This window comes from Phaethon aethereus, assembly GCF_964289735.1.
Source record: "Phaethon aethereus genome assembly, chromosome: 5".
NCBI lineage: Eukaryota > Metazoa > Chordata > Aves > Phaethontiformes > Phaethontidae > Phaethon > Phaethon aethereus.
Window position 1 is genome coordinate 68,984,302 of NC_138579.1, and position 25,222 is coordinate 69,009,523.

Here is a 25,222-nt window from a genome sequence, read left to right on the forward strand (position 1 = left end):
AGCAGTCAGAGGTCTTGACTGGGATCGCTTGTTACTGGGCTGCTTTGCTCCTTTTTGTAATTCGCTTTATAGAATGCAGGCTTGAGGTGTGGAAAAATGTTGGCGTTCATCTGCATGACTTAGGAAGACAGGCGGTGGATTCTGCATTTTGTAAGGGTGTGCGAGTGAAATCCTTCCTTCCTTCATTATTGCTTGTGAGAATTTGAGGAGGAAGCAAAGAAATCTAGGCTTGAGGATCTTAGCTTTTGTTCTTTTAAATGCCTAAGTACAGCTGAATGCACGAAGCAAAACGATCAAGCGAATGCGTGACCCAAGTACTTTGGGGAAGAAGTTGTTTTGCTCAACCTAATACATAGAGTAACCACGTTCATATGTATCTACACTTCAGCTCTTGTTCAGAAGTGGAGTTCAGGTGACATGCGCAGTGTACAGCATGGTGGAACATGGAGGGAGGGACACAAGCCACCCCTGTTAGGAGTGACCATAGTTTTGTGTTTGATTCCGAAGTTTGAACTTGGACCCTCCGTTGAGTTTTATTATTGAGCTGCTTAGGTTCCGCTTTCCAACATTTTAAGAATTATAAATATGTAGTCTCATAAGTTATCTGTATATTAAGTAGTTTAATAAATGCTAGTTTGTTAATTGCTATAGGAATTTGGATGTGGGAGACCTGAAGAAGCAGGAGGGGAAACATACCACTGCTTTGTCAGGATGTCATCTGGTCTGCTCTTAAACCCTTCTGTCAGGCCACTCTGTCATTTGCTGCCATGGTGTCTGACTGTCAGCTTTTCAGTTGCTCTCATTCTTGTTACCAGTCCTGAAATTTCTGAAATGCTCCATAAAACTGGCTCATCAGTTTATTCTGTCAGGCTGTAGAGTAAGCACTGTGTTTGTTTTTGGGTTGGGTTTTTTTTGTATGCACTTTACCTCTGGATTATTAGTTACTCATTTAAATGGGAGTTTTCATTCCACCTACTGGATTATGGTTGTGTGAATGAAATAGTCCATGGTAATTATCCTTATAATCTATTCTTAATTAGAAAGATAAAGGTAAGTGGACAGAATGATGATATGTTAAAGAACTGAACTCTAGTGGAGTAGTGATGAAGAAAAGAAATCCTTCCTTGACTTTTGTACCTGAAAAAGCTGGGAGAACAGAAAGCTTTGTTTGTTGTTTTTGCTTTGCTTTTTGGAATTCATTTGTTTTGATTTAGCTAGAATAAAGGGCATAAAATACACTGACTAGCACCAGGCAGGCCGTGTATTCTGCTCACTAGTCACAGATTATCTGAGACACACAGTAACTCACGTACGCTGTACTTGCAGGCAAGTGGACTAATGTCTAGATTGCATGCAAATTCTTACAGTTGTTTGGATTTCTTTTATGACGCTGAAACTCATTACACAACAGAGGAAACATGTAGGTTGTACTGCCTGATGAACAGTATCATGCTAGTGATTACTAATGGCTGGGGAAAAAAACAACTATTCCTATGCCTTAAACATAAGCACGGGATCAGAATTAGCAGCAGTCTTCAGAAGTGGATATTGGTTTGGAGGCCTGTTTGAAGAGAACTCTCAGTGCAGTGAGTGAAGAAAAAGCATATTAATTTGCGCAAGGAAAGATTTCTTTGTTCTCTTTGAAATCATGTCAGCGATTGCTCCTAACCTTTTTGCAGTGCCACCAGGAAAACTAAAAGGGGTTTTCAGACCAGCCTGAGAATCAATGGTCAAATCTACTTTCACTGCAAATATAGCTTATGTTTATGTGGTTAAATAACGTACTTTGCTGGGAATTTTGGATTGCGTCTATCATACGTGATATAAAATGAGTTGACATGTAACTGGAGTGTGACGCTGCTGCTTCTGATGGTGTTGCAGATGTGGAAGGCTACTGCAGGCCACACCATTTCTGTCAATCAGGATGATGGAGCCGATGACTGGGAGACAGATCCTGATTTTGTGGTATGGCTTTCGAATTTTATTGATTTGGCTTGTGTGAATCAATAAAAGCGTGTTATGTAACATGTTAAAGAGTAATTAATTCTTCAGAGTGGGGTCTATGTCTCAGCAAAATAAACTGATAGGAGCATATTCGTGCAAGGAGGGAGAATTAGCGTTTTGTGCCTGTGAGTGATTAACAAAACTAACTTGCCTTGGCTGGGTGCTGCAGAGAAATCTGTACAGAAGAGAGCGTGTTCTCCGTGCGTTTCAGCGGTGGACAAAGCACAGCAGAAGAGAAGTGAAGATGGTAGTAGCTGCTTTTCTGATTCTTCTGATCTTGCCGACTGCTGAAGGCTTTTGCTGTGAACTATAAAAGTGCAGATAACTAGTAATATCTTTGGGTTTTTAACTCTTTTTATGTGTGTCCTTCACAGAATGATGTGAGTGAGAAAGAACAGCGCTGGGGAGCTAAAACTGTGAAAGGATCCGGCCATCAAGAACACATCAAGTAAAGCAGCTCTCTTTTAAAACTTATTAATAGTCATAATCCCAGGTGACTTAATCAACTCATGTTCTCAGTTACTTGTATCTTCATAATTAAAACAAGAGTCTCTGTAGAAGATTGATTATTTGACAGATGGCTGGTCTTTCAAATATGTTAGTATCTTCAGATCTGAAATTAAGATCAGAACTATGGTGTAGGGACTCTTAAATCTTCCTTTGTAACTGGAAATGTTATTTTTCCTGCCTCCTTTGCGTCTGGTAAGTTTCTTTCTTCTGTTTTGGTGCAAGAGTCAATACTGCCAGGAGGGAAGTTTGTACTGGGTGATCTGAGGAGCCTCAGTTGGGTACTTTAATCATATATTTAGTCCCTTAATTCTTAGGCTTTTTTTTTTTTTTTTTTTTAATTTAAAAAACTGCTACCAAAGTCATAAAAATTCTGGTAAAGTAACAAATTGAGCCCCCTGGCAGAAAAGCAAATGAATGCATCACGAAGGGCTCTGTGAGACAGAAGTGATCCATCTTCTGAATCTTGTACTTGTTATGAAATGTGTCTTTAAAGTAGTTTTAGGAGATCTGTGATTGCGATGTTCATTTTGGTTTTGCTTGTATGTTTCTGGGGCATTGACCCTTATGGTACAAAGCTAAGAATAAGTGTTATCAGTATTGCAAACGGAGAGACTGAACTGTGTGGCTTAGTTCAGGGCTTGTTTTTATTCTGCCCTATTTGGAGCGCAGTGGGGATGCTTACTGGCTGAATTATGCATGAGGAAGCTTTAAACTTAGGTGGTCAGTGTTTTAAGGTACAGATTACCATGTTGGTTTGTCCTTCTTGTATGTAGCCTGCGCTACCGTAAGTTCGATTCCTGAATATTGCAGGAGAACACTTGGGGAGGAGGAGGTGCATGTCTCCTTGCATCCTTATGTTGCATTAGAGCTGTGTCCAGAATGCTCAGTTAGAATTAGAGTCCCATTACCATAGGGACTGTATGATAAGAGATTACCCCTATTCTGAAAAGTTGCCATCTAAATAAAAAGCGCTGGAAAGAACTTAAATTAGGACATGAGAAGAAAATATGTTTCAGGCACATACAAATTCTAGGTAGTTGATTGCTTAAACAGCAAAATACCCTTCCATGTTAGTCTTCAAACCAATGCCTTTATTTTGCTTTTTTGTTTTTTTTTCAGACAGTGTTCTGCAGTGAAATAAATTCTGTTTCTTAGAATATGATGAATATGCACTGAAAAAATGGAAAGGGCTTGAAAAAATACAAGTTGGCCAACTTCTAATTAAGATGATATTTTTACCATCTTTTTATTTTGCATCTTTTTGAAGTTATCTTCTGAAACTTTCTTAGTAAAACTTGCTGCTTAATTACTTGTCTTTAAAGTATTCATCAGCTGAGAGAGAACGTATTCCAAGAACACCAGAACCTCAAGGAGAAGGAGCTTGAAACAGGACCAAAAGCTTCCCATGGCTACGGAGGGAAATTTGGCGTTGAACAAGATCGCATGGATAAAGTAAGTATGAATGCTTCCCGGGGATGGTGATATACGCCTTGTCTTGCCTTGCCTGTGGCCAGCACAACTATATATGTGAGTTAAGCTTGTTAAAGGTGCAAAGTTTTTCCAACTTTGGAACAACTATGAGCTATATACAGCAGTGGCTTGTTTTGGGGGCAAAAACATCACTCTTACAGTGCTCTAACAAGAACACTTGTAACCACTGCTACCCAAATCTGTCAGGCCATCATGCTCTGTTCCCTCATTAAATCAAGATGCTCCTACAGAAAGAACTGAACTAAAGCACTTCAAGCATCAGGAACAAGTATTTCAGGTGGCACATTAGGAATCTGTGAATGATGAGAAGTTCTGGGATGTGCAGTGGCCCCACATGTTTTTATCTGATGCTTGCTCTGTCTTTAGAGAAAGTCTGCTTACTTGTGTCCTGGGTGGATTCACCTGGAGTCAAGATGCAAATTTCTAAAAGTATATTTCTAACTTAGGGAGTACTTAATGCATGAATAAAGCCAGTTTGGTTTTTTTTTTTTTATTTCAATGCTGTGCCAGTTCTTCTATGCATACAAAGGTTGCCAAAGAATGAAGAAAAGGGTGTGCTGCTGTCTTTAAATTAGAGGGCAGCTCTCTTATACAGTGGTAAACTGTGAACAGTGACAAGTAATTCAAGTATCTAAAAAAATCATTGTACTTCAGTCAGGTGTTTTACATAAGGACTTGATGGCTGTTTAAGTTACAGTCTATTAACAAAAGTAGTGATAATTTTTAAGGTAATTCCATTAGCCATATGATAATTAGACAGGCATATCAACTTCTGGCTTGCTTCTTTCATGTACTCTGTTAAAGTAAGAGCCAAACTGTTTCCTGTACAAGAATGATTTTATTTTCTTACTTCTAGGTTTCTAGTAATTTGACAGCCTTAAATTTTTGCTTAATTCCCATATTCCAGAGTACATTGCTGTATAATTCTCAATGGGCCTTTGAAATAGGCTAACCTAACCTTTGAATCTGGGAAAGAAATTGCTGAGCAGATTCAACCATTAGGCCTGTTCTGCAGCTGCGTAGCTCTCTAGTGTCAGCAGGTTATCCCTCACCTGTGTCCATGGGGAAAAAAGAAAGAAACAAAAGTGAGTTTCCTGCAGGCCAGAATTAATCATCAGGAAAAACATGATGGTCATGCCCATCTGAGTGATACTGGTGGCAGGAGACATTCATAATTTATTTTTTTAATAAAGCTTTCTTCCTTATAACTATAGTTCTAAAACCTTATCGTTGAGATCTCTCCTTCACAGGTATCTGGGGGTCTGTGCAGGTGTGCTGGCATTAAGGCTTGGCTCATCTCAAGTAAATGAGTGTTACTGCAGTGGTGTTGATGGTACAGGTTTTTGCTGTATTTAGGGCAAAACCTTGATGCTGACTTAAAATGAACAGTTACATCATTCTGTATGCCAGACCTCCGTAACTGATTTAAAATGTGGCAGAGTATTGTGCTGAGGAATTATGAGGGCAATTTAGTCTGAAATACAGATTTCCAAGAGAAATCTTTTTCTAAGTCTTTTTAGAAAAGCGGTATGTTGTAATGCTTGGTATTTAATGCAATGCAGAAAGTTCTGGTACCACATAAAGCAAACAACATGCTTAAACTTTACCTACCTCAATTGGCATGACAAAAGAGGGATCACGTAAAACCACATAAAACCTAGGATTTTCAGAGCTTCATGTCTTCCATAAATGTGATGGGTAACGGGAAGAAGAAGGGAACGCGAGAGCCTTTTTTGTTGCACTTAACAGAGACTGTGCTACAGAACACCTGCAAAATGAACAAGAGTATAACTGTTTCAGTCAGGAAAAGAAAGGAGCTTTTATATTGCATAGAAGTTAAGATAATATCTTATTATTGACATCTTTGTTCTGTTACCTGGCAATTACTTTGACCATTATGTGCTGTAATGTTTTGCTTTCCTACGTGCTGGGAATGTTCCCTCCAGCAGCTGTGTAAGAAAAGAAAGCAAATACTGGAAAAGCCAAGTTACTTATGGTTTCTAGACACCTTGTGTCCTCAAATTAATTCACCTTGTTCCAGCTGCTTGATACTGAGTACGAGATAAGCAGTTTCTCATTCCTCAAAGGTCAGAGCTTGGGGCAGCTGCTTGGAGGGTGCTCTGCTGCAGCCGCAGATGCCGACTGCCCTGCGCACAGGGACCGGTGCTGGGACCCGCGGTGCTGGGACCTGCGGTGCTGCAGGTGGGGCAGATGGTTGGAGTCAGGAAAGGTGCTTGCCACAAGGTACAGCCTCACGATCTAGACGCGGCTGCATGTGGCAGGTTATGAGGTCTTCTCTTTCTGCCTCTGACAGGAATTGTGTGCATTTGAGCAACAGACTCAAATCTTCAATTAAAGAGGCAAATTGCAAGTTGCTCTGGCCAGGACTCAGTTTTGGCACAGTACAAGAAAACAACAATTTTTTGGCTGTGTTATATACCTCAAGGTGCTAGGCTCTAACATGGATTCCAGGATCTAGAAGGGTATCCTAGTACTAGATTAGTGTAACACTAGCAAACGCTATCTGGGTGTACTTTCAGGCATGTAATTACATATCCTTGGGTCTTACCTGAAGCCAGTGATAGTGTGATGTAACTGCACCTTGGCTTGCTGCATTCAGCTTGAGTTCCAGGGACAGGATCAAATTGGCGACGACAAGGCTGGAATGCCTTTGGCATGGGGAGGTCTGTCTTGATGTGGATAAACTGCTTCATGTTGTGATGCCGTTTGGCAAGCAAGGAGAAAATATGAAGAGCAGATGCCTAATTTTGGTTTATGCAGAAGATCAGGGTGCCTCCTTAAAAGACTATCAGTGGAAAACCTAGCTGTACATGTATTTGCTTGCAATCTAATATCAGCTAAAACCTATCTGTAGCTATGTGCCTGAATACCAGGCTGTATATTTTAATCTGGAACAAATTCTTATTTTTTATCCTGCATGAACACCATCAAGATCCTCTCTGTATCTTTCTTGTTTTCATTCCCGTGGTTTTGAAGTAAAAATGCAGAGCATAAAACAGTCTCCATGAATAGAGTCATTGCTGTCAGACGCTTTCTTGGTGCTTCCCTTGCTTAGGCTGTATCGGTAGCACGATGATTTTCAAGTGAGTAGCCAAGGAAGTGGCAGTGATGCATGTTTATAATGAAGCTTATCCTCAGGTTACTTGGTTGCAGTGTTTTCTGTTACATATAGAACTGTATAGAACTGCTGCCTGTTTCTGAACTTTCCAATTTCTTTTAGTCAGCTGTTGGACATGAATATCAATCCAAGCTTTCTAAGCATTGCTCCCAAGTGGATTCGGTGAAAGGGTTTGGTGGCAAGTTTGGAGTACAAACTGATAGAGTTGACCAGGTGAGCAATTCCATCTCGTACTGCAGCTACTTGATGTAGTTGAGTTTATCATTTCGTACATACAGCTGAAAAATTCCAGTATCATAAAATGCTGGTGTGGTTTGCTCTGTCTGCTGTATTTGAAGTTCAGCCATAAACTAACACTGACTTGTTATGGAGATACGTTTCTCTTTAAAGCAAAACAGAAAAAAGCCCTTATGGGAAATAAAGCTAAAAAGAGATGTTAAAATATGCCTTTTAGCCAGGCAGAGTTCTGTGATGAGGATAAAATCAGCATGAATGCTACAGGAGGGATTTTGGGGATGGTTTGTCCTGTATCGCAACATGAGTTACTGGGTGGGATAATTGCTGTCCTGCTCCAAGACTGTGTAACAACCCCTGCATGGAAACGCTGAATTCCTGTTGTACTGACTTGCTGAACCTGGCAAGACCAGAGTACGTTGCCAGTACAATTTGCTTTGGCAACGGATGACAAAAACCCTTGCCATGAATACATGTACTAAATGTAAATCATGTAAATGAATATGGCCTATAAGTTCAGTAGGTATTTATGTTCCCAATCAAGAAGATCAGAGCAATGTGGAAAGACACAGGAACTTTTTGTGCTCTTTGTCTACTGAAGTGCATGCAGTTTAATAATATCTAACTCTTTGTCACACATGCAATTTTATTTCTCTTCCAGTCAGCTGTTGGGTTTGAATATCAGGGGAAAACTGAGAAGCATGCTTCCCAAAAAGGTAAAGTCGTGAGGTGGTTGCCTCTTTAGACACACTTTTTCAATAAATCATAGAATAGACCTCTATTCTTTTACTTTTGTAGAAGACCTCATTTAGCGAGGCCTCCACACGATGTTCTCAATGTATCAAATGTTGAGGGGTTTGGGTGGAAGAGAAGATGAAAAAATGAATTCCAAAGCAATTTCATGAGTTGATGAAGTTTTAAGGCAAGGAAATAGCCTGTCATCTTGAATCTTACTTTTGTTTTAGAAGTGAGATTCAAGGACATTTTAGAAAGATTGGGAGTTGCTCTTTCACCCTGTGCTGTGCTGCACCCTATTGGAAATAGGGAGCAGATTTAAGAGGAACCATCATAAACTATAGGACAGTTGCCCATCTTATTTTGTGTGTTTAAAATTAAACTTAATTTTGTGTGCTAAAGAGTAATATTTCATTTCTGAAATAACTTTTTCTGCCTCCATTGCTAAGATATGATGTTTTTATTAAAAGCTGCTTAATTTCATTTTTATCATGCTTAACTCTCAATGCAGACTACTCAAGTGGTTTTGGTGGAAAATACGGAGTACAGGCTGACAGAGTGGACAAGAGTGCAGTGGGGTTTGATTACCAGGGTAAAACTGAGAAACACGAGTCACAGAAGGGTGAGTAGACATACGTGTTGGTGGTTTTGTTCTCTGATGTAGTAGGCATTTGTGATAGGCAGTATTGTAAAATACTAATTTTTTACATCTGTTGCACTCCTGCTGAAAGTTAACACTGAATAAAATTTATGTTGCTGAAAACTTTGACTGCTGAAAAAGAATCCTAAAACATAGATTCTGATTTGTTTTAAGTGATGATCCAACTGCAGTTACTTTGGAAGCAAGGCATATAGATTTGCCTGGAGTTTTTTTGCAACTTTCCTTGGAAAGCTGTAGATTCAAGTACTGAGATTGTAAGTAGTTGAACCACAACAGAGAAGCATTTCTAAAACAATCAGCTGTTTGTAGATGAAAACATTTATCAGAGTTTGTAGCGTTTAGAGTTAATATTTTGTTGCTAATTGGGTTTCCAGGCATATCTGATCAAAAATTGAGCGTTTTATTGAAAATTTTGACATTTTTGCCATCTGTTTTCTGTTTATCTCAAATAAATGTTTGCACTCTAGAAATGCTAAAGAGAAGAAGGGGGTGTTTGTTTAAAAGCATCCAGGCTGTTGCTGACACGGTTTTTGAAGTTCACTTTGCTGTAAGTGTCTTAAGAATTTCATCAAGGAGTCAAGTAGCAAAGTTGCTGATAGCACCCAGCAAGCAGTTGGGTTGATGCTATTTAATTTTCCATCCTGAGAGAATACATTCTGAAGAATTTATGACTTCAGTGTCTGGAATCAAGTGTCTGTGCTTCTTTTAATATGTAATGTAATGCAATGCAGCAGGTCTGATTATCACAATTTTTCAAGGTAATATTTTCGTATTGAACACTCACAAACAAAATTCTTCGCTCTTATCTCTAGATTATTCCAAAGGCTTTGGTGGTAAATACGGTGTTGACAAGGACAAAGTGGACAAAAGTGCTGTTGGCTTTGAATATCAAGGCAAAACGGAAAAACATGAATCACAGAAAGGTTTTTATTATCTTATTTAAAAATACGGGTTCAAATCTATCAGCCTTTTAAACCTGGGAAAAAATATTTTGTTTGCCCTTTTTTTTTGGTGGTAAATGTGTGTTTGCCCTTTATGTGTGCAGATTTTTATTTCCCTTAAATGAAAAGGAAGGCATTGTAAACTCTCCCTGAGTTTCACAATCTGATTTCCAAGGGACCTAATGTCCCTAATATGTAGCTAATATTCATATTACTGAAATAAATGTGTAATTGCACAGGTCTGTGGTATTCAGAGGCAATATCAAGTCCTTCATGATCTATATATCTACGTTGTGCACATATATATATGTGTGTGTTATGTGGCTTTAGGTGGAAAGTGCATCAGATTCTTCAAATCTCAGAATATTGTTGGGTCTGTATGCTGTAATCTTCACTGGATTTGTGGTGCTTCCTCACTTTGTGGTCCTAGAGTTACTGAATGGGCATCCTTCCCCTCTGAAGTAGTGTAGCAGTGGGGAGAAAAGAGTGAAAGATAGTATCGTTAATGACAGGGCAGCTTATCCCATAATGTGTTATGGTTTTTTTTATTAAATACTGTTCACAGTATTACATAAACTGCAATAATAATGTTTTCTGAAACTTTATGCATACAGATTATGTAAAGGGGTTTGGAGGCAAGTTTGGAGTACAGACAGACAGACAAGACAAATGTGCACTTGGCTGGGATCACCAGGAGAAAGTGCAGCTGCATGAATCCCAGAAAGGTATATCAGCTTACAATTCTTTGCCAGTCTTTCTCACTTCCCTCCTTTTGACTTTTCTCTCCCCTATATGAACCTTCCTTCTCTGGTATTGCTGGCCACAGCCTTACAGTAGCTGACATGAGTCTCCTTTTTCTGTGTTTGAATGGTTGCTGTGTATTGGTTGTACTGGTGTCTGCAAAGCAGATTTAACACATCTGATACGGAGTCCCTGAAAGTTCTTAGTGATAAGTTCTCACTGGAGAGGCTTCATGAGTCTGCAGGTAGCCTGGATTTTTTTTTTTTCCTTTTTCATTTGAGTTTTGCAAACCGCAAATTAGCGATGTCTTTGCACTTTCCACAAATAATCTCCTGTTTCTGGTTTCTGTTATGTATACCCCTATTTTCATGCAGGGGCAATTCAGTATCAAATGCTGTCCTTTCTCATTGCCTGTGAGGTACCCTTTGCGATGAAATGCTGGCACCCAGAAGAAAAGTTGCAAAATAGCAGTTGCTCCCCAGTCTGCTGCCAGTCACCCCTCTTAACTTAAAAGAAATTTTTTTTTTTAATTAAAGAAATTAGAAGTGATTGTCAAGATACTGTTCTGTTGGATGCTCCAGCAGATTTGTTGTATGAGAATTACTGGAAGCCCCCTTTTTTGTGCCCTCATTTTATATCATATATTAAAATGGCTGTTCTAAGGCAGCAGCAGGGAATGGTCATAGCTGTTAGCTGAGAGCTTTTTTCCCTCAAGCTGTGTGGCAGCAGGAATATTCCTTCTTTAAACAATGCTGTGTAGGAGTATCTGGAGGATAGTCTCTGTGGGACCCTATCTTAACACCTCTTTAAACGTCAGTTCTCTAGTGTACAAATGTTAACCACACTGGTGAAGGAAGCTCATTTTATTCTTTTGTATCCTGTTGTATGTTGTTTTGATGAAAATACTATGTGTGTGTTTATGTTCATAATGTTGATCAAATGCAAGGGCATTATGCAGTGTGTATGAAAAATACTGAGAAGTGCTTTTTTTCTGTGACTTCAGAATGGTGTTATGTCTGATAAATCATATTGATCTCTTGCTAATCTCAAGTGGAAACTTCTTTTGAATTTACTCTTACAAAAGTGTCTTGAGATTTTTTTTTTTTTTCACCAACCAAAATTATCGGTGATTGAAAATATTGCAAAATGATTTTGAATTCTCTGACTAACTTATTTATTTTCCTCCCTTCATTTTAATTTATTACATGTGGCTTTTTCAGACTATAAGAGTGGTTTCGGAGGGAAATTTGGTGTACAGACAGAAAGGCAGGACCCATCTGCTGTGGGGTTTGATTACAAGGAGAAACTAGCCAAGCATGAATCTCAACAAGGCACCGTTTTCACTTGTTACTTTCTTAACAGTGCAGCCACTTCTCACACAGTCCTAAGTAGTTGTCTGCGTAGAATGATGCAAGTATTGTGCAGACACTTTCTTGCGCTTCTATTCCTACATGATCTAGCAATGTTCTTCCATTTTATTCTTAAAACGTTACATAAAGCAAGCCTGTATTCAGGAAACAGATATCCAATGTTTCGTTAAAAGCTCTACAGCATTATGCATTTAGTTAATAGCTATACATACAGTGTGATAATAACAACATTATTATTAGTATGATGATAAAATGACGTCGTGGTTACCAGTTTTAAGAGTCTAAATGTGAAGTTTTGCCTAGATAAATTGGTGGAAAAATAGATAAGGACCATGCATGTAACCATTAACAAGCAATGGGTTATGGCAAGATCATTTAAAAATTATTGTAGTCTTTAAAACAAGAAGTAGGGATGTTTGTGGTTCTTGGGTGAGCAAATACTGTTATAATGCTCTCTTTATTCATTGTGAAATAGTTGGGGTACAAACCATGAATTCCTGGTTTTCCGTTATCTTAAAGTGAGAAGTCTGGATCAGGAAAATGTAAGTGTAGTATATTTATTCTGGCTGAAAATACATACAAAGCTGAAGAAAATGAGGTTGTTCATTCTGATAGTCAATATTTTTCTGTGCTACAGCAACACAAATTCAAACTTCTGGAGCATCGGATATGCCTTAGCAGAGCCCAAGTACAAACACTAAAATAGCTGGCTAGGGGACCCCAAGTGGCTTTGGGATTGAGAGGAGAAAGTGTAACTGTATTCCAGGGACGTATAGGAAAGCCTGTCCGTCTACAGAGTCTAAGGGCACATTCCTACAGCTCACTGCCACCAGAAAGAGGTGTTTTTCCAGCGACACAGTCTTGCTGCTTCTGTTGCACTGGCTCTGGTGCTCGTCAGACATTTCTCCGATTATAACTCACTAGAAAGAGCAGAAAGCTGCTCTTGTTAGGGTTGTTGTTTTCCTTGTTAATGCCACTAGTGAGTTAAACAGATTTTGGAGTATAACAAGTGCTAGAGTCAGCGAGTGTGTAGCTCAGGGGTGGCGCGGAATAGCATGGCCACCCTATTTCTGTGATGGTGAGTTGTTGCAGGCTTGTGCTGTCTTGTGGAATTGCCCCTTTCCACATGGAGAGCAGGAGTTATTACCAATGGCTTTAATGTTCATCAGTTGGGTTCACGACCAAATCCACTGGAATTAGAAATTTGTTATATTTTCCTGCCATTCATAGAATTTACCAAGTTAAAGAGAACAAAACACCTCTGTGGTCACTGAAGACTGGATATCGCTCCTTTGAGCAAAGCAAAATGGCTTAGGTTATATGATTACTGCAGAGGACTAAGAATTGGTGCTGTGAAAGGCTGTGTTACAGAAGTGATGCATTAGAAGGGCTCATCCCTTATTCCTTGCTTGATACCTTATCAATCCTCAGCTTAATGTTTACTCAAAGAATGCATGTGGCCCACAATCTGTTATCTGCTGGTGTACCTGAAGGCTCTTGCAGTTGTGTATCCTTTCTGCATCAAAAAACAAATTGCATTTTCTTTGGCGGCTGTCACTGTATCTCTGCATGCAGCTGAAATGGCTAACTGCATTTGAAATGGCTATTTGCATTTGGCAGGAAGATGGGAGGGACAACAAACTCTCTACTCTAACCTTTTTATCCTGCTTTTAGATTATTCAAAAGGATTTGGTGGGAAGTATGGTGTGCAGAAAGATAGGATGGATAAGGTAAGTTGCTTAAGAGGCCCGTGACTTAAATAGTCTGTAGGGATACAAAATAGTCTGGTTAGATCTGTAGTGTTCAGCTCTTTATTTCTGGATACTTCTCCAGCCTGACAGTAGAGTTCTGTGCTTTTCTGAATCTTTAAAAAGCAAGTTTATACACACAGAGCTGATGCCGGTTTATTCACACAGGTATGTGCATATGTATATGCAGTATATGTATATTTAAGTAGGGAAAACTGAAGCATTGAAATGAAAGAATAGCAAAATTTATATGAAAGAATGAGAAAATCCATTAATTCCACCATTTCCGTCATGTCTTCTAACAACTAGCTAATGCCTTGTATCTTGAGGTTGTCCTTTTAGTGGACTGCTTAAAATAGGTGTCTGATATCTACCAACTTTGCCCACTTTGATTATCAAGGACCTTCTCTTTAGGAGAATTTATTTTAGTATTCTATAACAGTGAAAGATAGGGCAGCTGATACCCCCTTTCTACCTCTCCATTTTTAAATTTAAAAAGCTAGAAGATGAAAAAGTCCTCCCTGAGATTTATCTACTGAATAAATTTACTCTCAGCTTTATGTAGGACATTTAAAAGTGAGAAAGTAGCAGAGTCTGAAAGTCTGTAGGATTTTTTTTTTTTTTTTAACTTCGTGCTTCAAGATTCAGGACCATTCATTTCAAAAAAAAAACAACCTTGTATTTTGAATGCTGTTCTCAAAATAATCCCCCTGTTCTAACAATCTCTTCTTCTGTAAGGGAACTGGATGCTTTTACCTTGGTAGAAATCCTGCATAATGTAAATTAGGACAGCAACAGCTACACAATAAATGTTTTGGACGGTGCCTTGTTTTTAGTTCCGATAAGTCATCTGTTCATAAACCACATTTTTTTTAATTAATAGGATTTTAATGTGTTTAAACCTGTCGCTGAAGATTAATTCTTATATAGTTTGACTTACAGAAATATTTATTCAATTTGTCAAATTTTGATTCTTCCTGAGTTTGTTTTGGTGTTATGAAAAAAAGCCATAGGAGCAATATCACAATAAAATGTCACAGATTAAAGCTGTCTGAATGTCTTAATGAATTTGTGTTTTTTAAATCTACTCTTTTTCTCCTTATTGATAGAATGCAGCAACTTTTGAAGATATTGAGAAACCAGCATCAACTTATCAGAAGACCAAGCCAATAGAAGCTGGTAAGGCATTGGCCCCAAATCCTTTCTTTGGAGGTGATAACGTTCAAAAGCCCAGAATATTACTGTTGTAGTAGTGCGGAGTAAGACCCATCTGGAGAAGACTGCTCTATCTGCAGGTCTCTAGCAACTTCTACTACTCTCTCCCTCCTCCCTTGAGAGGTTGTTTCAATTTGTTGTGGGTTTTTTGGGGTTTTTTTTATTTCTTTTTCCCTTAAGGGTCATCAGAGTTGAGGGAGGGAGAATAAAAAGCATCAGAGTGGATAATAGACTGAGTAGGGGAGTGGAGTGGTGGAGACTGTACCATGAAGGAGTGGAGGGAGAAGTGTTGTAGGAGGTTTTTTTGTAAGAGAAATGTGGTGCACGAGAGGTTTGGACTTGGAAGGAGAGAGGGAGAAAGAGGGATAGAAAGACTTTCCTGAATGGGCTGTGAGCTCAGAGAGCAGAAAAGCAGAAACATGTTCAATCCTAGCAGAAATTTGTACCAAAACCTCATTCCAGGCTACCTGTATACAGAACCTTAAACAAAACCATTTGATTAATTTTTTGAAATGTTACAGTTGCTAACAAAACAAGCAGCATCCGAGCTAACTTTGAAAACCTAGCCAAGGAAAAAGAGCAGGAAGACCGACGAAAGGCAGAAGCTGAGAGAGCACAAAGAATGGCCAGGGAGAAACAAGAACAGGAAGAGGCTCGAAGGAAGCTGGAGGTCAGTAAGATTCAAATCCCATTTGAGCAGTGTGGCTGGTGTGTACAATGCAATGTTGGGAGAAAAGAGAATCTTTCAAGAAACGATAATTTCCTTCTTTCCAGCTAGGCTTTAAAGCTCTTTGTGTGTTTGCCTGTGTTTGTATCTGTGTTTTACCTGTTTGCGACTCCAGCCATCTATCAACATGCACCGTATGTAGATCAGATAGGGTGATAGGGTAACACTCGATACTACATATATTTTTTTTATTTATTTAGCTTATCCCAAAATAAGTATGCTAGTCTTGAGCACTAATGTCTGCAGACCTTTTCTTACTGTACTTCTGCCTTTTGGCAATACCAGATTCCCTCGGGCATAGAGGAGCTCATAAGGGGAGAGACATGTGGTCCCCAAAAGGCCCTATATGAATGCTTGTTGAAGAAGTTTAATACCAGGGTGATGGTTGGTGATGCTGGTTTTTGGAATCAGTATTGTGGAAGGTGGTATTGCCCATTAGTATAGCATACACCCGTGAGGTTAGGGGAAATAATCTTCCAAATGTTAACTGAATCTTAACTTGGGAATTAAGAAAATTAGTTTAGCACTGGCATGGTTAAAAGCTTTGTGATTTTTGTGTTATTCATAAGCAAAATAATTCCAGGAAATGTTTAATCAGAAACTAATCTTATCTGCTTTATTGAATTTGCATATTTGGGGAAACTGTGCTGCTGAGATGGAAAGACTAGTGTGTTAATAGTAACTTGTCCTTCGTGTCTTGTTCATTTGTTTTGTTACTCAATGCCCGAGATGCCTTATCACCAGTGATCCTGAGGGCCTGCTGCCTGCGGCTGTGTAACTTTTCATGCAAGCTGCTGTAGCTGTGTTTGTCCAGAGCCTCTGTGGCAGTTTTCTTTGTGGTCCCATGCTGTTATTCTGATTTCATAGCCTCATACCTACAAACCCTGATATTACAGCAGGGAGTGGAAAGCAATTGATGCTGGTGTAGGAATAGTCCCTCCTTCCCCCTCTTCTCTTCCTGTGTTACAGGTATTAGTTTATGCTAGAGAAGACTAAACATAGGACACAAAAAGATGGTAGTGTTTTAAATTCTGAATAAATGCTACTTAGCCATACATATGCCCTGAGACTTAACAGCCAACCAGGATGCAACACTGATGCCAAAACAGCCTGCTCCAACTAGTGGAATAGTGTCCCAAGCAGGAATAGCCAGTAAGGAGATTGAGCGGGTCCTGATGAAAAGTCTGTAGTACTCAAGAAGTGCAGGAAAAATGGTCATCCTCACCATCTGCATCATTGCCACTTGCTATGCTGAAGAAACCGTCCCAGAGGAGAATGCTTGTCTGGGACCTCATCACTGCATTTCCTGGAGTTTTCCTGTTTCCTTCTTCTCTCCTTCTCTTCTTTTGTTTTTATTTTCTGCCAAAAGTATCTTTCATTGTTAGGGCCAATGTATGCCACCAGCTGCAGACCCCACTAATAAATCTTCCTGCATATGAACTTGTCTCAGCATCCTCTGAGAGACATCTGGAATCCAGGAAAGACTGTCAGATGGTTTCTCAGATCTTTACTTAACACCAAATGGGGCAGACCCAGTGACTGGTTTCTCAGATGTGGTAGGTACTTCCCCTTAGCAGGATGCTGCTACAGGATGTCAGGGTGTGGTATTCATCCCATTCCATCAGTATGGTCTAATTCATTGCAAATGTAGACTTGATGTAAATAATTTGTTTTACAAGTATGAAAAACTAAATGCATGATGGTCTTACAGTAACCTAGCTCCAGATCTTCCTAAACTGACGAAAATACACTGCAGTGAAACTGCATGTTACTTCACATTAACTAAGCTAGCCGAAACCAGCATGGCTGCTAATGGCAACACTTTTGAGCTACCTTGTTCCTTATGCCAGCAAGGCACCTGTATAGTCTCACAAAAGTGGAAAATTAACCCTAACAAATAAAACATCTAGTTAACCCAAATCAGTTCCCCTGCCCAGTTCAATGTTTTGGCTTCTCAATTCTGCTGTTCACAGGTGTGCAGGCAAGTGCTGCTTCTGAGATAGCTCTTTAGTTTTGCTGTGCTGAAACTGCATGGCTCATGTATCTCCTGTATAGTTTGACTTCTGAAAACTGCTAACTTCCTTTTGAGTTGTCTTTGAAATTTAGGAAATTCTAGCTTTATGGGATAAATGAAGTCTCTTCATCTAAAGTGATTGCAGCTTTTTTGTTTCCCTTTTTTCTTTCAGCTTGTCACCTCTTTTGCCTTATGGCTTCAAGATGTACAGTGTGAGCATATGTTCACTGCATACATGTATCACAAGATGAATGGGAGTTCATCTTTGTGTATCAGTGATTTCTTCTAACACTGCCTTTCATCCCTGTGGACTTTGTGGGCTTGTAATACCTTCCCCCAACCACTATTTGTGTTTCTTTACTGTCCTGGAGAAAAACATGTTACACCTTTAACACAGCATCTGCCACTCTCTTAAAGCTGGGAATAGAAGAGGTAAAGAGCTGAAGTTGAGAATTCAGTCTTTTCTATTTGGTAAGGTCAGCGAGCCTGCTCCAGGGTGCCACTCTGAGTGTTGGTCAACTTGGACTGCTCTGTGTCATTCTCAGCATTGGCATCAGCCTCCAGCACTGAGCCACACAGAGAAAAGCTGAACATTTGCCTTGAGGAGAGTCACTTGGTTCCCCTCTCTGCAGAGCGGTAAAGCCGAAATGCATCCAGTCTGTACAGTTACTCTGGGAGCTCTTCACGTGAGGAAAGTTGAATGCCTCAGCAATTGCTCATTCAGAGCCACAGCAAAATGCTCTCAGCATGTGTCACCACCTTCTTCTGGTGTAGCAGTTAAGCTGGTAGCCCCATAGCTCCTTTAGCTATTGCCAGCCTGTCTCTGCTCCTGAACTGTTCTCATCATGTCTCTGTGTTTAAGCTTATGCATCACCAGTATCTAGGTCTAGCACCTAGTTGTTTCCCTAACAAAGTGATTTTTCATTCCTTACCCTCCACAGTCCTTGTCCTTGCCACCAACGCTGCAACTCTAGTAAAAGAGCTGTAGTCTCTCAGCTCTGGGGTCTGTTCCATGGGGTGACAAAGAATGGGAACAAATACTGGCTTTGGACACAACTTGGAGACAGCCTTGAGGTGTACATTGCTCTTGAAAGTGCTTCTTCACTCCTTCAGGAGGTCTCTGTCTTCTTGGCACTTGTTTTCCTCTGTCAGCACATTGGATCTGGATAGCGTTAGGACTGGTGACTTAACAGCAAGTAGCATTGTTATCTTCGCAAGATTTAATTCAGCAGATACTGTCACAGTTCTCCAAATAAGGAAGAACCATGATAAAGGTTGATGGATATCGCAAGTGTTGCATTGTTAATAAGGCCGTTCTGCACCCATGAGATCACTTTGGACAGCCCTTGCTTCCAGTTACTGCCAGGAGTTGCTAAGAAGTATCAGTCCCAAAGGAAAAATGGACTTTCACAGCATTCATCCCGCTCTTTCATTTTTTTCTGAGGTGTGTATTTTCACCTGTCAGTAACTCCATTCCATCATCACTACTTCTGCATCATTCTGAGACAAGGTGTCTGGTGGTTTTAGGACTTCTCAGTTAGCCTGTCTGAAGCTTCTTGGGTCATCTTCAAGATGCTGGTGGTACTTACTAGGCAACACTCCTCAACCGAGGAGTGTTAACTTCCTTACGTCGGCGTGGCTGTTTCTACCAGATTCTACAAAAGACCAGTTCTTGTAAACAGTGTAGTCCATCCTTGAACGCCTCGGTCTTAAAAAACGACTCATTGTCGCAGAGCAATTACCAACTCTCAGATGGTAAGAGTTCTCTTGTTGCAGGATCCCAGGATACTTTATCCTTAATTCAGTGCTTCACCTCTTGGGCAACTACCTCATGAAAGTGTCTCTCTTCTAGGGCATATGGCAACTCTGATACCTCATGCTGATCTTTTTTGTATTTTATGTATGTTTTTTGCTCTGCATCTTTGCTACAAGCGGGTTGATGTTCCTCAAGGTGCAAGGAGGTACTTCGTGTGGCGGCAGCCGTGTCTCCAGGGGCATGCCCTTTATGTTCCCTCTGTCTTGACAAGTAGGGATATCAGTATATTCTAAAATACTGTGTGATTTCATTGGAGCACAGTTGCATTTTCACAAGGAGCAGCAGCTATGTGCCAGTGCTCTGGAGATATGGTCCATTTGTAAATGGGAGGACAGAGCTTTCCTGCTCTCCTTATGAATGATGAAAGTATAATATGGTTTAGGAGAGATCCTCTGTTTCCTCAAGGCAGTAGTTGCCCTAAGCGATAGGTGTGGGGAGAACAGGACTCTCTGAAGTTCAGTCCTTCAGCTCTGATAGTTGAGCTGTCTTGCAGTCCTCGGCGAGAAGTGGGAAATCTGCTCTGGTGGCTGTATGAATTTTTTTGGAAGGTTGCACAGCTGACACAGAAAGTATTGATGCTTCTTTTTCAGAGAAGGTTTGGTCTTGGGTATGACCCTGAGATTGGCCAGATGGACTGGTGTATGCATTTCTCCAAGTACCTCTGCTGCCAAGCGCTGTGGTTAGGATAAGGCAGGACATCATCCTGTTGCCTCTCATTGTCCCAGTGTGGCCTGTGCATTTTGGTACCGGGTCTTCTTTGCCTTTCAGTGACTTCTTCAGTTCTCTGTCTGACCTGTAGAACAGTTTGACTGTCTCGCTCATCTCAATCTTGAATCTTCATGCTACAGTTGCTCAATGGTTCTTTATTAGACTATTCCTATTCCAACCCAGTTGGAGCCATTTTTTTAACCAATGAAGAGGAAGTACTGATCACGTGTATCTTGCAAAGTAGTCAGGCTTTTTGCTTAGTATTCCCTTCTGTTGCATGGGTTTGTAGTCTGGGCTGAGAGGGGGAAGAAGTTCAGCTTCTCCATTAGCTCTCTTGCCATTCATTTTGGGTGATCACATGCTGATAAGTATGATCTGTAGGTGGCGGATGGTGAAATTAGGCTTTTGCTAGCTATTTTAGCTTTTCATTGAGGCTTTCTCCTGCTGAGGAAGCAAGTTCTCCAGAAGGGTTTAAATGTAGTAACACAGGTTCTCATGAGTCATTGAACTGCTACATCTCCCCCCACCCCGTCTGAAAAATGAGTTTCTTTACTGTTATCTTTGCTGTAAGTGTGGGTTAAATTCAAGCCATTATGGTTGATTTTTCTTATGCTTCATCAAAGGTTCTGTTGCCTGGACACATTTGAAGTTTTTTTTGAAAGCTGGTATTTAAATTTCACTGTAACCAGATGATTAATGTTCTTCTAGACTGAACATCTCCATGGTTAGTTGTGTGATTCTGCAGACACTGAGGGAGGGAGGATGAGGTTAAGGGGAAGCTGAAACGGCACTGGCAGCACTGCCCCTTGCTCACAACCTGAGCATGAAAAGGGGAGGGATGTAAGCACACCATCCACAGATGCTGTAAAGGGTGGGGATGGACCTTGACTTAAGTGAACTTTATTTCTTGAAGTGAACTTCCTTGCACAGACAGAGAGTTCTCTCACTTTAAGGAAGTATGTGGGCATATGTACTCCCACAATGGGAATGTACATATGGACTGCATTCCTTCAAGAGCCCTGTTTACTGGTAATCCTTTTTCTGTTTTGCTTTTCACATAAGTCACAAATGGTGTGCAGGGAGCTCTTCTTTAACTGCTGGTTTGAATTGACGGGTGCCTCACAATTTAGCTAGCCTCTGCTACCTTAGAGAATCAAGGTAGGACGCTCTTTCACATGGAGCGTTCCAGTGTGGAAGAAACCTAGCCTGAGGGGGGAACATTCAATTTAAATGTTTTATGGCAGTTATGCTGTGGCTATCCCAAACTGTAGGCTGGATTACAGATCTGTTTCCTGGGACAAATCATTCAAATTGTTCCCGTGTTGGACATTGTTAATGGTTTGATACTACTTAATTTGTCCCCAAACTTAGATTTGACTTGTAATAAACGCTTTGCTGTGCTTTTTTAATTGTAGCACAGGAGTTTAAAGTGGGGGAGGACCATTCGCTTCAAGACAGATTTTTTTCCAGAAAGCACAGCATTGACTTCAATTTGTCTTCAAAACTGGCTCCGTTCTCAAGACACGCTTTGCTTTCTTTGTTAGATGTATTTTTTCTGAGCTGTGACAAAGGAAAGGAAGAATTTTTTCCTAGTAGAGTCCTATCGCTTCATCTCTGGACTACACTTTCTCCTGGGATCCTTTGGGGAGTCACAGCCTGATGGACCTAAACTACTGGAGTGTGCAGTCTCCCATAATATTTATTCTCTCTTATTTTTTGCAAGAAAGAAAAAAGTTTGGCCCTAGATCCACAGTTTTCTTTTTCCCTATGGTAAAGAGAGGCAAAATGAAATAGCTAGCTTATAGTCTTTTTTTAAGTCATGCAAGCAATGTAGTGTTTCTTGCTCTATGGTATCCTGGCTTCCTAATGAATGGCTTTCTAATGATGAGTGTGGATTTGCCCTCTGAATCACCGGTGGGATGGCACAGCGTGAAGCGCTTGAGTGCCAGAACACTTCATTCAGATCCCTGTTCTTTGTGTTGCAGAATACAATAGCAATACTGCTTTTATTTCTACCACATATAACTCTTGGGAACGTTTGAATCCCCTCATTGTTAGTATATAGGACTTAATTTTGCCCGAGGTATTCAGTCTTTTGCCTTGACAGGTGTTTTGCAGACCTGCAAGAGCTTGCAGGATTGTTTCTCATCAAAGATAATAAATCAGTTGTATAATTAGAACACGCAGGCTCCAGGTTCTCTAAACTTATGCTAAAATGGGACATGAGGCCCAGCCAGCTAATGAACAGAATGAATTTATTGAACATAGAAACCCTGCAGCTCCTATGGAAGTGTGCCAAAGAACATTGGGTACTCTGTTTTTAAACACATGTATGCATACATACTGTGTGTTTTCTGTTTCTTCACTTTTTTCTCTTCTGCTTTGCTGTATTTCTGGGTCTTTACTGTACAGCCACTCTAAACCTTCAGGCAGGTCTAATGATCCAGCCGGTTCCATCCTCTTCAGTTTTGTGCTCACATCAGTTCATTGCAGAATATGCTGGCTGTCTGTCTTAATGGAGGATCGTTTCTTGTTCGGTGTCATGACATTGGTGATTAAACTGCACTGAAGTTTTTCTTGCCCTTCAATTTAGGAACAAGCTAAAGCCAAAAAACAAACTCCACCACCATCTCCTACCACACAGCTGGCTGAGCAGAAGGCACCCTCAAGCCCACTCTACGAGGTTTGTTAGAATCACTTTCAGTACCTGGTTTTTGATCCTAAGTGTAGGAACCTTTTTTACAAAACCCTGACGAACCTCACCTGTATTTCTGCAGGACGCAGTTTCCTATGAAGCAGAGTCTGCCTACAAGAATTCCAGTGCAACGTACTCAGCTGCGCGTGAGCCAGATGCCGGGTACAAAGCTGCAGAGTCGAACTACCAAGAAGCTGTGAGTCAGCGAGAGGCAGAATATGAACCGGAGACTGTCTATGAAGTCGCAGGGGCAGGAGACCATTACCAAGCAGGTAGAGTGTTTGTTTCTGATGTGAAACCCTTTAAGATAAAGATTATTTCCTTGGGCAGTGACTTAATGCATAGCTGTGCTGATAGCACGCTGTCCTAGTTTTCTAAAGTTTTAGTCTGATGAGACTTTCTAGATTCTTCTCCAACAAGCATCAATTAGGAAATTAAGATATGGCTAGGGCAAGGTTGAAATTACTTAACTTCTGTGAGATGGTTTTAGAATAATTACAATGCGCTCTAGAGTGTCAGTTCAAATAGAAATGTAGGGGTAACCATTTCCACCCTGTGTAATGCAGCTCAACTTCAGAAAAAAGCACAGATACGGAGATTAAATGTGTGTTGAGCCAGCACTGGCCTAACATGCAAAAAATTCTGTCAAGAGTTCTTGGACTTTGAGATTCATGAGGGAACGGAGTAAGGGTGTCGGAAGCTAAAGAAACTGAAATTCCCATTTTTCTCATCTCTTCTGGTTACTAAATGAGGGGTGAAGAACCTGCTTGCTCTGGTGTGAAAGCCTGGAAATTTTAAACAGGGCCCTTCCTCCCCCCACCCACCATGTACCCTTAACAAAGTAGTAAATAGTCTCTTACACAGTGATCTTGGGCTCAGTTGTTTTGTCACATTTTACAAAAGTGTTATAGGGCTGATGGTTTTTATTTTATACTGTATTAAATGCCTACTTGTGAGTGCTTCCTTTCAGGCTTTAATTTTATGTGACTTAGGGAAAAAAATCCATTTCAGAAGGTATGTCAGCACTGCTAGAAACTTGCATAGTTTGTTCCCTGCTTCTTGTGTGGGTTAGCAGTAGAATTAAAGGAGAAGCACCATAGAAAAGAACTCGGGGTGATGGATAGGTAGTGTGCTTCGTGCTTTTAATTTGTTTTTCCCTCTCTCTTTCTTTAGAAGAAAATGCTTATGATGAATATGAAAATGAACTTGGAATTACAGCCATAGCCCTTTATGATTATCAAGCTGGTAAGCAAAGCTCTTGGTTTTGAACCATGTCTTTGAAAACTCTGTTCTGCACAGATAAGTCTGGTTTTTCCTTTGCCTTTACATGAAATTAAGATGCAAAGAATTAGGAATTCAGTGATTTAGCAATAGCATTGAGATACTTTTGAAGACTTCTAGCCACTGATTCTGGAAATGGTGAGAGTTTTCAAAATCTTTTCTAACCAAGTGTTAACACTCTTGATAAGCCCTTGGCATGTGTGGTTGTTTAAAGTCTTGACTGGTTAATTCTGAGGAGAGATCAAGAAAGTGGTTCTTGGTGTGTTAGGTGGCAATTGCTGCTTTAAGTTAGAAATGCACCCAAAATGCAGTAGATGAGGACCAACTACCTCATTGCTCCAGAGGATGAGAAAGCGTCCGTCTTTACAGATTGTCATTGCCCGGTGCCCTGATGGGAGAGAGGAAGGTGCTGGCTGTCTGTGTTATTTTTAACGATGGTGCGTTGCTAGGTGAGATTGTAGTGTGGACTGCTCCTGTGTGAATACTGAGCCTCTTCAACTCTCTCTCCAGCGGGTGATGACGAGATTTCCTTTGACCCAGATGACATCATCACAAATATAGAAATGATCGATGACGGCTGGTGGAGGGGTGTCTGCAAAGGCCGATACGGGTTGTTCCCTGCGAATTACGTGGAGCTGAGACAATAAAGACTATTGTCTACTGGTTATGCCTTAATTCCCCAGTCAATAAATCTGACTTAATACACTACAAATCATGATGCTTTTCTGAGGATGGAGGGGTATATACATATCGCTTTTATATTTAATACTTTGCTGATGCTTTTTAAAATGTTTATGCCACAGAAATCGCTAATATATTGTAACTAAACTACTGTGTTCTTCGCTAAGGCTCTTAAAATGATTTTCATGCATTTGGAAACATTTCTTCTCTGCCAAATTAGCAATTGTCAGAAAAAGCCTTTTCAAGGACAGTTAGCTGTCTGTCATAATATTGCATGTTTTACTCATAAGTAAGTGAGCAGATATACTTAGCGTTTAAGTCTAGTTAGTCTTCCACTAAATGTTTTCAGCTAAGAAAATCATGGCTATGCAGGTTATTTGCCTTTCCACTAAGCAGGAGTGGGGCGGACTAGAGTGGTGCATAAGTTTTTTCTTTTATTTTCCAAATAGTGTGTGAAAAAGCAAAGAGAATGCTTGAAAGTTGCAGCAAATGGCAGTTAATAAAATACTGT

General features: G+C 40.2%; 1 protein-coding gene across 8 annotated transcripts; it reads left to right on the forward strand.

The window, feature by feature from the left end:
• Positions 1–1,881: 1,881 nt before the first annotated feature.
• Positions 1,882–24,677, forward strand: CTTN (cortactin; the record flags this gene model as incomplete). Of its 8 annotated transcripts, none has more annotated exons than XM_082001031.1 (16): positions 1,882–1,965; positions 2,379–2,452; positions 3,837–3,966; positions 7,247–7,357; positions 8,040–8,094; positions 8,625–8,735; positions 9,587–9,697; positions 10,330–10,440; positions 11,677–11,787; positions 13,501–13,556; positions 14,684–14,753; positions 15,311–15,459; positions 22,648–22,737; positions 22,832–23,021; positions 23,923–23,994; positions 24,541–24,677. In XM_082001031.1, 16 exons carry the CDS (start codon positions 1,882–1,884, stop codon positions 24,675–24,677), a joined length of 1,662 nt encoding a protein of 553 aa, XP_081857157.1. The 8 variants fall into 8 exon arrangements, with proteins under 8 accessions (XP_081857157.1, XP_081857156.1, XP_081857160.1 ...); XM_082001030.1 differs by having other exon boundaries at positions 22,648–22,734; positions 22,826–23,021; XM_082001034.1 differs by lacking the exon at positions 11,677–11,787 and having other exon boundaries at positions 15,311–15,463; positions 22,655–22,737.
• Between the last annotated feature and the right edge of the window lie 545 nt (positions 24,678–25,222).